The following is a 14,246-nucleotide window of genomic DNA, read 5'->3' as shown; positions in this document are numbered from 1 at the left end:
AATCCCCAAAAAGTTAACAACTAATCTTTCAGCAGAAACTCTGCAAGCCAGAAGGGAGTGGTAAGGCATATTTAAAGTGATGAAACAGAAAAACCTACAACCAAGATTACTCTACCCAGCAAGGATCTCATTCAGATTCAACAGAGATATTAAAAGCTTCACATACAAGCAGAAGCTAAGAGAATTCAGCACAACCAAACCAGCTTTACAACAAATCCTAAAGGAACTTCTCTAGGCAAGAAACATAAGAGAAGGAAAAGACCTACAATAACAAACCCAAGACAATTAAGAAAATGGTAATAGGAAGACACATATCAATAACTACCTTAAATGTAAATAGATTAAATGCTCCAACCAAAACACACAGACTGGCTCAATGCATACAAAAACAAGACCTGTATATATGCTGTCTACAAGACATGCACTTCAGACCTAGGGACACATACAGACAGAAAGTGAGGGGATGGAAAAAGATTCCATGTAAATGGAAATCAAAAGAAAGCTGGAGCAGCAATTCTCATATCAGACAAAATAGACTTTAAAATAAAGACCATTACAAAAGACAAAGAAGGACACTAAATAATGATCAAGGGATCAATCCAAGAAGAAGATATAACAATTGTAAATATTTATGCACCCAACATAGGTGCACCTCAATACATAAGGCAAATGCTAACAGCCATAAAAGGGGAAATCGACAGTAACACATTTGTAGTAGGGGACTTTAACACCCCACTTTCACCAATGGACAGATCATCCAAAATGAATATAAATAAGGAAACACAAGCTTTAAATGATACATTAAACAAGACGGACTTAATTGATATTTATAGGACATTCCATCCAAAAACAACAGAATGCACTTTCTTCTCAAATGCCCATGGAACATTCTCCAGAATAGATCATATCTTGGTTCACAAATTAAGCCTCAGTAAATTTAAGAAAATTGAAATCATATCAAGGATCTTTTCCGACCACAACGCTATGAGACTAGATATCAGTTACAGGAAAAAATCTGTAAAAAATACAAACACATGGAGGCTAAACAATACACTACTAAATAACCAAGACATCACTGAAGAAATCAAAGAGGAAATCAAAAAATACCTAGAAACAAATGACAATGAAAAAACGATGACCCAAAACCTATAGGAAGCAGCAAAAGCAATTCTAAGAGGGAAGTTGAGAGCAACACCATCCTACCTCAAGAAACATCTCAAATAAACAACCTAACCTTACACCTAAAGCAATTAGAGAAAGAAGAACAAAAATACCCCAAAGTTAGAAGGAAAAAAATCATAAAGATGAGAAATAAATGAAAAGGAAATGAAGGAAACAATAGCAAAGATGAATAAACTAAAAGCTGGTTCTCTGAGAAGATAAACAAAATTGATAAACTAGTAGCCAGACTCAACAAGAAAAAAAGGGAGAATACTCTAATGAATAGAATTAGAAATGAAAAAGGAGATGGAACAACTAATCCAGCAGAGGTATAAAGGATCATGAGAGATTACTAAAAGCAACTGGATGCCAATAAAATGGACAACTTGGAAGAAATGGAAAAATTCTTAGAAAAGCACAACCTCCCGAGACTGAACCAGCAAGAAACAGAAAATATAAACAGACCAATCACAAGCCCAAAATTGAAACTGTGATTAAAAATCTTCCAACAGGGCTTCCCTGGTGGCGCAGCGGTTGAGAGTCCACCTGCCGATGCAGGGGACACGGGTTCGTGCCCCAGTCCGGGAAGATCCCACATGCCACGGAGCGCCTGAGCCCATGAGCCATGGCCGCTGAGCCTGCACGTCTGGAGCCTGTGCTCCGCAACGGGAGAGGCCACAATAGTGAGAGGCCCGCATACCACAAAAAAAAAAAAAAAAAAAAATCTTCCAACAAACAAAAGCCCAGGACTAGATGCCTTCACAGGCGAATTCTATCAAACATTTACAGAAGAGCTAACACCTATCCTTCTCAAACTCTTCCAAAATATAGAAGAGGGAGGAACACTCCCAAACTCATTCTACGAGGCCACCATCACCCTGATACCAAAACCAGACAAAGATTTTCCACACACACACACAAAAAAACTACAGACCAATATCATTGATGAACATAGATGTAAAAATCCTCAACAAAATATTAGCAGATTCCAACAGCACCTTAAAAGGGTCATACACCATGATCAAGTGGGGTTTATTCCAGGAACGCAAGGATTCTTCAATATACACAAATCAATGTGATAAATCATAGGAACAAACTGAAGAATAAAAACCATATGATCATCTCAATAGATGCAGAAACATTTTTGACAAAATTCAACACCCATTTATGATAAAAACTCTCCAGAAAGTAGGCATAGAGGGAACTTACCTCAACATAATAAAAGCCATATATAACAAACCCACAGCCAACAATGTTCTCCATGGTGCAAAATTGAAACCATTTCCACTAAGATCAGGAACAAGACAAGGTTTTCAACTCTCACCACTATTATTCAACATAGTTTTGGAAGTTTTACCCACAGCAATCAGAGAAGAAAAAGAAATAAGAGGAATCCAAATCAGAAAAGAAGAATTAAAACTGTCACTGTTTGCAGATGACATGATACTACACATAGAGAATCCCAAAGATGCTACCAGAAAACAACTAGAGCTAATCAATGAATTAGGTAAAGTAGCAGGATATAAAATTAATGCACAGAAATCCCTTTCATTCCTATACATTAATGATGAAAACGCTGAAAGAGAAATTAAGGAAACACTCCCATTTACCGCTGCAACAAAACGAATAAAATACCTAGGAATAAACCTATCTAAGGAGACAAAAGGCCTGTATGCAGAAAACTATAAGACACTGATGAAAGAAATTAAAGATGATAAAAACAGATGGAGAGATACACCATGTTCTTGGATGGGAAGAATCAATATTGTGAAAATGACTATACTATCCAAAGCAATCTACAGATTCAATGTAATCCCTATCAAATTACCAAAGGCATTTATCACAGAACTAGAACAAAATATTTCACAATTTGTATGGAAACACAAAAGACCCCGAATAGCCAAAGCAATCTCGAGAACGAAAAATGGAGCTGGAGGAATCAGGCTCCCTGACTTCACACTATACTGCAAAGCTACAGTAATGAAGACAGTATGGTACTGGCACAAAAACAGAAATATAGATCAATGGAACAGGATAGAAAGCCCAGAGATAAACCCACATACATATGGTCACCTTATCTTTGATAAAGAAGGCTAGAATATATAATGGATAAAAGACAGCCTCTTCAATAAGTGGTGCTGGGAAAACTGGACAGCTACATGTAAACGAATGAAATTAGAACACTCGCTAACACCATACACAAAAATAAACTCAAAATGGATTAAAGACCTAAATGTAAGGCCAGACACTATCAAACTCTTAGCGGAAAACATAGGCAGAACACTCTATGACATACATCACAGCAAGATCCTTTTTGACCCACCTCCTAGAGAAATGGAAATAAAAACAAGAATAAGCAAATGGGACCTAATGAAACTTAAAAGCTTTTGCACAGCAAAGGAAACCACAAACCAGATGAAAAGACAACCCTCAGAATGGGAGAACATATTTGCAAATGAAGCAACTGACTAAGGATTACTCTCCCAATATACAGGAAGTTCATGCAGCTCAATATCAAAAGACAAACAACCCGGGCTTCCCTGGTGGCGCAGCGGTTGAGAGTCCACCTGCAGATGCAGGGCACACGGGTTCATGCCCCGGTTCGGGAAGACCCCACATGCCACAGAGCGGCTGGGCCCGTGAGCCATGGCCGCTAAGCCTGTGCGTCCAGAGCCTGTGCTCCACAACGGGAGAGGCCACAACAGTGAGAGGCCTGCATACCGCACACACACACACAAAAAATACAAACAACCCAGTCCAAAAATGGGCAGAAGATCTAAATACACATTTCTCCAAAGAAGGTATACAGATTGCCAACAGACACATGAAAGAATTTTCAACATCTCTAATCATTAGGGAAATGCAAATCAAAACTACAATGAGGTATCCCTTCATACCAGTCAGAATGGCCATCATCAAAGAATCTACAAACAATTAATGCTGGACAGGGTATGGAGAATAGGGAACCCTCTTGCACTGTTGGTGGGAATGTAAACTGATACAGCCGCTATGGAGAACAATATGGAGATTCCTTAAAAAACTAAAAACAGAACTACCATACGACCCAGCAATCTACTGGGCATATACCCTGAGAAAACCATAATTCAAAAAGTCATGTACCAAAATGTTCATTGCAGCTCTATCTACAATAGCCAAACATGGAAGCAACCTAAGTGCCCATCATCGGATGAATGGATAAAGAAGATGTGGCACATATATACAATGGAATATTACTCAGCCATAAAAAAAATGAAATTGAGTTATTTGTAGTGAGGTGGATGGACCTAGAGTCTGTCATACAAAGTGAAGCAAGTCAGAGAAAAACAAATACCGTACGCTAACACATATATATGGAATCTAAAAAAAAAAAAAAATAATGGTTTTGAAGAACCTAGGTGCAGGACAGGAATAAAGATGCAGACATAGAGAATGGACTTGAGGGCACGGAGAGGGGGAAGGGTAAGCTGGGAGGAAGTGAGAGAGTGGCATGGACATATATACACTACCAAATGTAAAACAGATAGCTAGTGGGAAGCAGCCACATAGCACAGGGAGATCAGCTGGGTGCTTTGTGACCACCTAGAGGGGTGGGATAGGGAGGGTGGGAGGGAGACCCAAGACGGAGGGGATATGGGGATATATGTATACATATAGCTGATTCACTTTGTTATACAGCAGAAACTAACACACCATTGTAAAGCAATTATACTCCAATAAAAATGTTTAAAAAAAAAAAAAGTTAACCTGAGCCCGACCGGGGTCAGCAAGTGAGGTAAGCAAAGACCAGGGGCTCTTTCTTCTCAATTCAACTCTGAGCATGGGACAACCAGGGAGGGCAGGGACCATGACAAAGTGATTCATCCACACACTGGGCAAAGGAACAGCTACTACTCAGCTCCAGCCAATGGGTGCTATCGTGAAATGAGGGTCCAGTTTGCTAGATATTTCCATTTTATTAAGAAAAGCCAGATATCATGATTTTTATGTGCAATCTCCAAATTTTTAACTGTTGATAATGAATTCAAAAACGGTAAAGGCAGTTGGCAGGCCAAACCCAACACACCTGCAGGCCAGAGGCAGCCTATTACCGTTTAACAAGCAATAAACAGATATTGCTATTGTTTCCATTACAGTTACAGTTTAAACAGTACATAGCCTTTTCATGTTTTCCTATCTCCTACAATACACAGAAGTTTTCTTTGTTTTCCAGGCACCACGGCTTTATGAAGATGTTTATTGACTAATACAGATGGGAATGTTTATCCGATGTGGTTTGGTGTCCATATTATGAAATAATATCATTTTAATATTAATTGGAGCTATGTCATCGCCAGACTTCTGGTAGAAATACTGGTCTTGTTTCAAATTGATGAAAACACTCTTTCAGAATTAGGGTTTTATGGGCAAATTTCCGATCTTGCAGTCAGAGCTGTTATCAGACCCTCACAGGGGGAATACATGTCCAAATGGTGAGGTACAGAAGGAAGAAAAAATGGAAATGTGGTTACACAGAAATGTTAAACATCTATCTCCAAAGAGAAGTCCCATGCTTAAGAAGCATTTGAATTTCAAAGTTAAACAGTGACATAGATTCTTAATTCCCAAAGGTTAATAAAATCCCTCTCATCTGAAAAGAATGCAAGACCCACACCAGCTCTTCAAATTCAGGTACTTATATTTAATTCAGGTACTTATTCAAGACCTGCAGAGGTTAAAAAATAAATAAATAGAACACATACAGGAAAGTAAACAAATCATAAATGAAAAACTGGATGAAATGTCACAAAGTGAACACACCTGTATAATCACACAGGATAAAAAGTAAATTCAATTACTGACAGCACCCCAAAGTCTTCTTTTTGTCCTGTCCCAGTCTCATCTCCACCCCTAGATTACTTTTTGCCCATATAATTCAAATCATACAGTATTTATTCTTTTGTGTCTGTCTTCTTTTGTGCAGTATTATCTGTGAGTAGATTTTCATGGCTCTGCTGTACTTCATATATATATGAATATATATACCACTATTTATGTGTTTATTTTCACTGTGGACAGGCATTTCACACACACCGATGTGAACGTGCTCTTAACACATCTTTTGTGCTAATGTAGACACATTTATCTCTGGTAGATGGCTGGGGACAGAACTGATATGTTGGGCTGATAATACCAAAGAGTCTTCCAAGTAGTTACACAAGTGGCTCTCATCTACTTAAAATTAACAGACCTCCTTAACCATCAACAGGTTGATGAAATCCCCCTCCGTTTGTTAAATTGGTATCTGAAACTAAAACATAAATGAAATCACTTTCAGACCAGAACCCCCAAAGAGCAGAAGTTCTGGGCCTTTCATTTCAGAAAACCTTAACCTGTCACTGGTTACCGATGAAGCACCTATTATAGGCAATGTATTATAATCCAAAATTGTTTGAACGGGCAAACACGTCTGAATACAATGCCTTTTTCATGAGCGCTAAGTCTTGCTAGATATTCATGTATCAAATCAAAATTACTGAAGCCAAAACTCCTGGAGCAGGATAAGATGTCCATATGAGAAAATAGATGGTACAACACCACTTTACTTTGTCTCTAAAGAACAATAACAAGATGGAGGGATACAGGAGCATAGGACTGGGGGGGAGGGGTGTGGAGGGCCTAATAATGGTTCCCCAAATATGCCCACAACCTAATCCCCACAACCTGTGACTATGTTACCTTACCTGGCCAAAGGGACTTGGCAGGTGTGATTAAATTAACGATTTTGAGATGGGACAATTATCCTGGATTATCCAGATGGGCTCAAAGTAATCACAAGGGTCCTTGTAAGAGGGAGGCAGGAAGGTCACAATCAGAGAAGGAGATGTGACCACAGAGGCAGAGGTCACAGTCAGAAAGAGTAATTTGAAGATGCTACTCTTCTGGCCTTGGAGATGGAGGAAGGGGCCACAAGCCGAGGAAAACGGCAGCCTTTAGAAGATGAAAAAGGCCGGGAGATGAATTCTCTCCTGGGGTCTCCAGGAGAAACCAGCCCTGGCAGCACCTTGGCTTTAGCCCAATGAGACTCATTTTAGGTTTCTGACTTCTGAAACTGTTAAGATAATAAATTTGTGCTTTTTAAAGCCACTACATTTGTGGTAATTGGCTCCAGCAGCCACTGGAAACTAATACAAGGTAGCTGCTGGGATTAGTGGAAACCAGTTTTCCTGACTCCTGGTCTAAGACTCTTGCCATGAGCTCTTCCAGGAGATGCAGCCAACTGACACATCAGGGTCATTTTCTCCACCCCAGCAGGATCACTGATATGATTTTAAGATCAAAAGCTGGGTGTAAGAAAAGTGGGGGTTACCTTAGCAACCAACTCACAACCAAATAAAATCGTGATAGACTTCCCCTGCCCTCTCAGATTCCAAGACCTCGAAGAGATGCCTTTTTGCCCAAGGCAAGAACTGCAGACACACGCAGCCCCTGTGCCCTGTGGCGGGGCACCACTCGCAGAGTCTCACTTGCACATTCTCATCCGTTATAGGCTTTTGCTTAGGCCCGGCACTGATGCTATTAAGCACTGGCTAAGAAAGCCCTTCATTTCTGATCTATTAAAAAAAAAATCAATATGACTTTTATATTACCCTTACCATCTCATTTCGCATTCAGCATCCTACGTTCTTATACCCCATAACATCCTTCTATGGTAATATCCGTATTAAGTCGGGGCCATTGGCAGGAAGGCAAAATAGCTCGGCTGCCATCAAAGCTGCCACACAGCCTAGCCTCGGGGGCTAATGAAACCTCCAGCACGTTATCCGCTAGCACCTTGCACGGTCTGAATTCACAGACCTCCTGGCACCATGTCTGGGCTGACGGACGGGGAGAGGGGATGCAGGGCTGGGAAATCAGTCAGGTTTGGTCAAGCCCGCATCTCCCCTACTCCTCTGTTCATGTGCCCCGTGATCCCCTGTGACGATAAAACAAAGAAAACGCTTTAACTTACAACGCTGGTTCTCACTGCAACTCTTCAAAATGGTCAAATGTCAGGACCTCACTTCTTCCTGTTGAAATTTATAGTGACGACTCTCCAGCCATTCATTTCAGGAGGAGGTTGTGTTGATAAGAAGCGCATGAACAGTGAAGAGGGTTCGGGGACGACAAAAGGCAGGTGCGGGCTGAAATCGGCTAGGAATTAATATCCTATGCCTATTCATGACACTGCTTTTAAAAGTTCTGGACGTTGCAGCCTCCGAAGACATTTGCTTTTAAATAACACCCACACCCTCGCCGGCCCACCTCCCTGACCACAGGAAGCGTCTGCGCGGCGTCTGCGCAGAGCTGGTTATAAATGATGAGAGGGCAACGTGTGATCAATTTTCTGAACCACTGAAAAGCACCCTTTTCCACCTGTTGCTAACTCAATAGCAGCTGAACGCCATCTCCCTGATGGGCAGAAAAGAAAGAACCACACCCCACAAACAAAACTCTCATGCCCATGAGAAAAGGTGATTCTGGCAGAAAATAACAGACATGCTCTAAATTCAAGTTGGAGGGATGTTTAAGCAGAACTAGTCAAGTCCCAGAATTAACATCCCAACCAGAAGGCAGGTGAGGCTCCTGGCACCATATCCTGAGGTCTCAAAATCGGAGATGCCCAGAGCACTAGGAAGAGCCCTCGTCTACCACTGGCTCCCACTGCCCTTAATAGCGGAACCCTTTCCAGCCAACATTTACTAAGAACCCGCCAGAGTGATGCTCAGGCTGTGGGAATGTGATGATGAGTAAAACAGGCTCTTGTCTCAAGAATCTCACAGGCAAGTGGTTAGAAAGACACCAAACAAGCAAAATTTCCCTCGGTGAGTGTTGCCAGAGAAGTTTCTGTATAGGATCAGACATTAGAGGAAAATGACACTGAATATGGGCACTGAAGGTGCAGGCTGGGAGGAAGGGTTGTGGAAACAGAGAACTGTATCCTGGGCAGAAAGAGCAAAAGTGAAGGCGTTTTCTCAGTGTGTTGGATGAGGCACCCTCACCTGAGTGAAGACAGAAATTATAAGCTAAGGGAGAAAGCCTGTGAAAGACCCCAGAGCCATGATAAGGAGTCTGGAGTTAATCCAGGAAGCAGTGAAGACAGCTGCCAGCACTTACAGGCAGAAGAGTGCACATTCCTTCGCTCATTCACTCATTCAACAAACAGTTCTCCTGGCACATAGTAGGTGCTAGAGATGGAGGGATGGACAGAGTGAACCACTTCCCTCCTGATGCCTGTAGTCAGTCGTGAAGACAGCAATTATAAAAACAAGAAAAACGAAGTGCCCTGAGTATGAGGGAGGAGAAAGGATGAGAAGTCAGCAGGGAGCGGGGGCAGTGTCAGGACCGGGTAGCTGAGGAAGCCAGCGAGTTAAGGAGTGAGGGGCAATCATGTTTAAGCTGAGACAGGAGGATCTCAGTCAGGCAAAGACACGAGGGGAAGGAACAACATGGGCAAAGTCCAGAGGACCGAGGGCAGTGCACACCAGCATCAAGGAAGTCTAGCGAGGCTGGATGGGGAATGTGAGGAGGGTGCGAGGAGATGGGGCCGGAGGGCAGACGAGGATGGCTGCCACGTCAGTCCTGATGCCAAAGGATGAACGCAGACAGCTGAGCCAGGGCATCAGAGGTGCTGAAAGGAAGGAAACAAGAGACACAGAGGCAAGAAGTCAAGATCAGATTCAAGAGGATATGGCGACCAAGCGATGGAGGGAATGAAGAAGGAAGAGAATGAAGGCTTAGAGCCTGGAGCATGGGTAGCTGGGGATGTTCATGGAGATGGCGGAGGAACAAAGGAGGGTGTGGGAAGAAATGAAGTCAGTAGCATTTAGGAACTTCGGGGATTAAAGCACCAGCAAAAAAATCCCCTGATTAGCATCCTCAACCAATGGTCACTTGGCCTTTGACAAACAGCTCCGGGAAGGGGGATCTCAATGCTTTCCCAGACGGTGCGCTCCAACGCCTGGCAAATGTGTCAGAACAGCCGTTCTTTCTTACACTGAGAAAGGTCCTGCTTCGCCGTAACTTTTATGCACTGATCCTGGATCCACACTCCCGAGCAAATCACAATAAGCCTACTCCCTCCTCCTGTCCTATTTCCCATTAATTGGAGAAGATTCTGCTCATTTCCAATTCATTCACACCCAATGCTTAGAATCATAAGCGTGTAGAACGTTAGTGTACCGATAGGTGAGCTTCATTCCTACAACGTTGTTTCAAGCAGGAAGAGGCAGAGAGAGAGGCATGGTCATGCCCCAAATCACCGACTACTCTGCTGAGTTGATTCTAGCGCCTGAGACCCTGACCCCAGCCAGTGCTCTCTCAATATATCGTGCTTCTGCGTGTAATCTGACTCCGGAGTCTTATGCTAAGAGCATCCACATCTCAGGGAGAGTTCTAGACCCTGCTCTCAGGAGACGATCCATTGAAATTAAACAGGGTTGAAAACTAAATACACCCACATAAAGCCTGAATAGCATTACCGTGAATCCAGGCAGCTACTCTGTCTCTTATTTATGGCTCCACCTGCCTTGAACCAGAAAACTCAAGGGTATCAGTAAGTGGACTGAAAAGTTGTTCTGTTTAACTACAGAGAAAAGGATGTCTCTGCAGGCTCTTTTGGAAGCGTACCGATGCCTGGGGCAGCCGGCAGGAACTCTGAGGAGGAAACCTTTGTCTCTGGATAAACACTCAGCCTCTTCTAGTCTCACGCTCTCTGGGTCAGGACCGGTCAGGTAGATCACCCTGTGCAATTGCCCCTGATGCTCACACTTCTGTTTGCACACCTCTCATCCCTCCCTCCCAGGGCAGCTCGTCCCAGCAATGGACAGAATGACGCTTATCATGATGAGCTTGACATCTGGCTCCCTGCCACGTCCCTCCATAGACTCAGGGGCCATCAGAGTAATAAGCCTGATCTCTTTCAGGTGACGGCCCTTTGACTGTTGGCTGAAGCTGATCCTGTACACCTGGAGCCTTTGCTTTTCTCCAAGGCAGCCCCATTTCTCCCACTAGTTCGTATGAAACAAGGTTTGAGTTGACACGATCATTCACCTATATTCTCCTAAATGTGCTGACCTGCCTAGACTGTTCTTAAAGTGTAGCATCCAGAAATAAATGCAGTGGACCGGTGGACTAACTGGGCCTGGTAAAAGAAATCAGTGGATTAACTGATACCCGGTAAAAGAAATCCGTCACCTTAATCTTTCTAGCTAGAATGCTTCTGTTAATGTATCCACGTCATCCAGCCCCTACTTAATGCAATCTATCTGCCTGCCTAATAAAATCATTCAAAGTCAACGAGCACAGTCCCTCTATGGGCCAGGGCTGGACCAGAGAGCGTGATGCTGTAAAGCGACCTTCAAGTCAACGTCAGCCCATCACGAAGCACAGCTACGTGTGAATTCTCCAGAACCCAGATCAACTCGTAGTTTCTCCTCTTTGGGGAACTGCACCATTTACCTTTGGGGGCCACCCCTCCCCAGTTTCCCTCCACATGCTTAAGGGAACTCTTCTCTACCCTGTGACCAGAAATAGGCACAGGGCTCATGGCTGCCCTCACTAGCCTCCCCCAACCACAGTGAATGCTCTCCAGACCACGAGTGACCAGAGGCAATCCAATCAGAGGTAATGCTGGAGAATTAGGGAGAGGGAGTCCTCCTTTTTCTACAAGGGACTGGTAAGGATAAGTTGTAAGCCAAAGCTTTCACTGGGTAGGAAAAGCTACTCCTGAAAGAAACCACAGCAGAGAACAGTAGAGCAAAGGAAAGTAGAGAGACGGAGCTACAAAAATATCACTGGAGCCCCTGAATCCAACCCTGCCTGAAGCTAGCGCTACCTTTCAACTTACTACTTTTATTAGCCCCCAAATTGCCTTTTTGCCAAAATTATTTGATGTTGGGTTTCTACCAATGAGTGAAAAATCAAAATTGTACAATTTCCCTCACACACATCCAAAAACATCACGTGACACTTTGTCAGCACCCCCTCCCCACCCCCCACCAAAGTCTACCCCCGCCGAAGCCCAATCCACAACACGGTATTACAGCTCTCAAGTCCAATAATCCAGGCCACATCTTGCCTGGCTTTGGGCCCTTGGGGACGTCACTGAAGCTGATCTTCCTTGCCCTCCTCATCTGTCCCCACCACACAGGATTATTGTGGAGGAAGAGTTAACAGATGTCAAGTCCTTACGACAACGCCGGGCATGTAGAAATGCTCAAAATATTATGGTGTATATTGTTATCATCATTATTGCTATTGTTGTTATACTATTATTACTATAGTTATACTGGCAAAGTCAATGTTTTCGTGTGTTAAACCTGTGTCAGTACCGATGCTCTTGGCCTTCTTTCACAGGGTCTCTCCCATCATCCCTGGAGAATGCTTCCTTCTACCTCTTCCAGTGCCAAAACCAACTCACCTTCCTCCCTCTGATCTCTTTGCCAAAAATCAACCATCCACTGCCACGCATAATCTATCTAGCTGCTTAGATGAAAGCTCTACTACTCCAGGGATGTCTGGGGCAGGAAAGGGACAGGGGTGTGGCCCTGGGCCCTTCCCTGCTATGCAGGCACAGAGTTCCACCTCGTTTATATTCAGCCTGGCGAACTCAGGGCAAAGCTCAGGCAGTGAACTCCTAATTAAAAGGTAGCCTTGAGCTGTCGATAAAATTATGCATAAAGGACATGTTTAAAAAAACACAGTAGTGACTTCCTGGAGACAGATTTTCACTTGAGAGAGAGATATATATTTTTAACTCAAGTGTTGGGGTAAATAAACAGCAAGTGTGCTCTTCAACACTGCCACTCCTTCCCTCCCCGAAGCTTAGAAAACCATCTTTGATACTCAGAACACTGCACTGCCTTTGAAACTGCTGGCTGGAAGGATGTGAGACTCGTCTTTTCTGTGGATTTCGGGAACGCGGCAGGGATGAGCGTTTGTTATTTGTTTAGTGAAGGCGACTCCTTTGCTGAGCTCCTGTACTCAGCCGGTCAGCATCACTACTCATCTTCTGTACCCAGCACGCCTGACAGCCTCAGTCACCCTCTCCCCCAGCGCCCTGGGCTTGCCTTATCTTAACAGAGTATCACATACAGCAATGAACAGAGATCACATGTTAACCTGTCTCCTTCACTGCACTCCGAAGGTCCAAATCTGTTATCACCGGATTCCCAGTACCCGGTTTAGCATAGATGTTAAACAGTAGCAAAATGCTGACTGTGCAGATAAGTGAATGAACAGATGAAAGAATGAATGAAACATCTTACTCCACAAACAGCTAAGTAATCCCCCCAGGACCCAACCTTTTCCTCTTTATCAACACGGCGATCAGCCTGCACAGCTGCTATCTGACGTTTGTGTAACCTCCGCCACGCTGCTGCATCCAGGGGCGCCTTATTTTTGCTTCCGTATTTAGCTTTTTCTCCTCCCATTACTAACTCCCTCTCATTCCCTCTGTAAATCTAGGCAAATCTTTTCCTGTGATCGGGCATCAAAATTCCATTGTTCTACAGAATGAGAAGCTGGGATTAGAAGACTTGGAGGTTCTTCCTAGGACTCTGGAACAGCCAGGGTTCCTTCTTCCCTCCATCCCTCTCCCTGTGGGAAAGCTTCCTTCTTACCTTCAAAGCTCCCAGCAAACAGGTAAAGCCAGGTGATGGCTGGGATGCAGAGCAGAGTCAACGAGGCAGCCAGGAATTTCCGTCTCCCTCTGCAGATTCCCAGCATCCTCTCGGAAGTGGCAATCCCTAATCCCAGCGCCGTTTCTCTGCCCGGAGCGTGGAGTCCTCGGCCTCCCTCATAATACTTTCTGAAAGAAAGAGCAAAGAGGGAAGGGCTGAGTTCTTAGCACTGTCAATGGATGCAAATTGCAACAGAGAAATATCCTGCAAATCCTGAGACTGGTTCGACTCATCTACAATTTCCTGCTAATCTTTCATCCCAAGAGATGATGCTGCAGTCTTGCAGTCTACCCAAACTGAGAGAGCTCTTTACAAAATAAACAAATGCAGGATGATACAAACTATAACAGATCTCTGTCCCTCTCACATACATACATACACGCATAT

General features: G+C 43.5%; 1 protein-coding gene across 3 annotated transcripts in view; it reads right to left on the bottom strand.

The window, feature by feature from the left end:
* Positions 1-13,983, bottom strand: part of LARGE1 (LARGE xylosyl- and glucuronyltransferase 1) — a 438,487-nt gene extending 424,504 nt beyond the window's left edge. For 2 of the 3 annotated variants that reach the window (XM_065886980.1, XM_065886981.1), the window contains exon 1: positions 13,800-13,905. In XM_065886980.1, the coding sequence (XP_065743052.1) occupies positions 13,800-13,905 (106 nt within the window). Of the gene's footprint in view, positions 1-13,799 lie in introns of all 3 variants that reach the window. The other variant, XM_065886982.1, reaches the window with a different exon arrangement.
* Between the last annotated feature and the right edge of the window lie 263 nt (positions 13,984-14,246).

This window comes from Phocoena phocoena, chromosome 11, assembly GCF_963924675.1.
Source record: "Phocoena phocoena chromosome 11, mPhoPho1.1, whole genome shotgun sequence".
NCBI lineage: Eukaryota > Metazoa > Chordata > Mammalia > Artiodactyla > Phocoenidae > Phocoena > Phocoena phocoena.
Note: the sequence above shows the minus strand (reverse complement) of the source record. Positions and strands in the feature narration are given on the sequence as shown.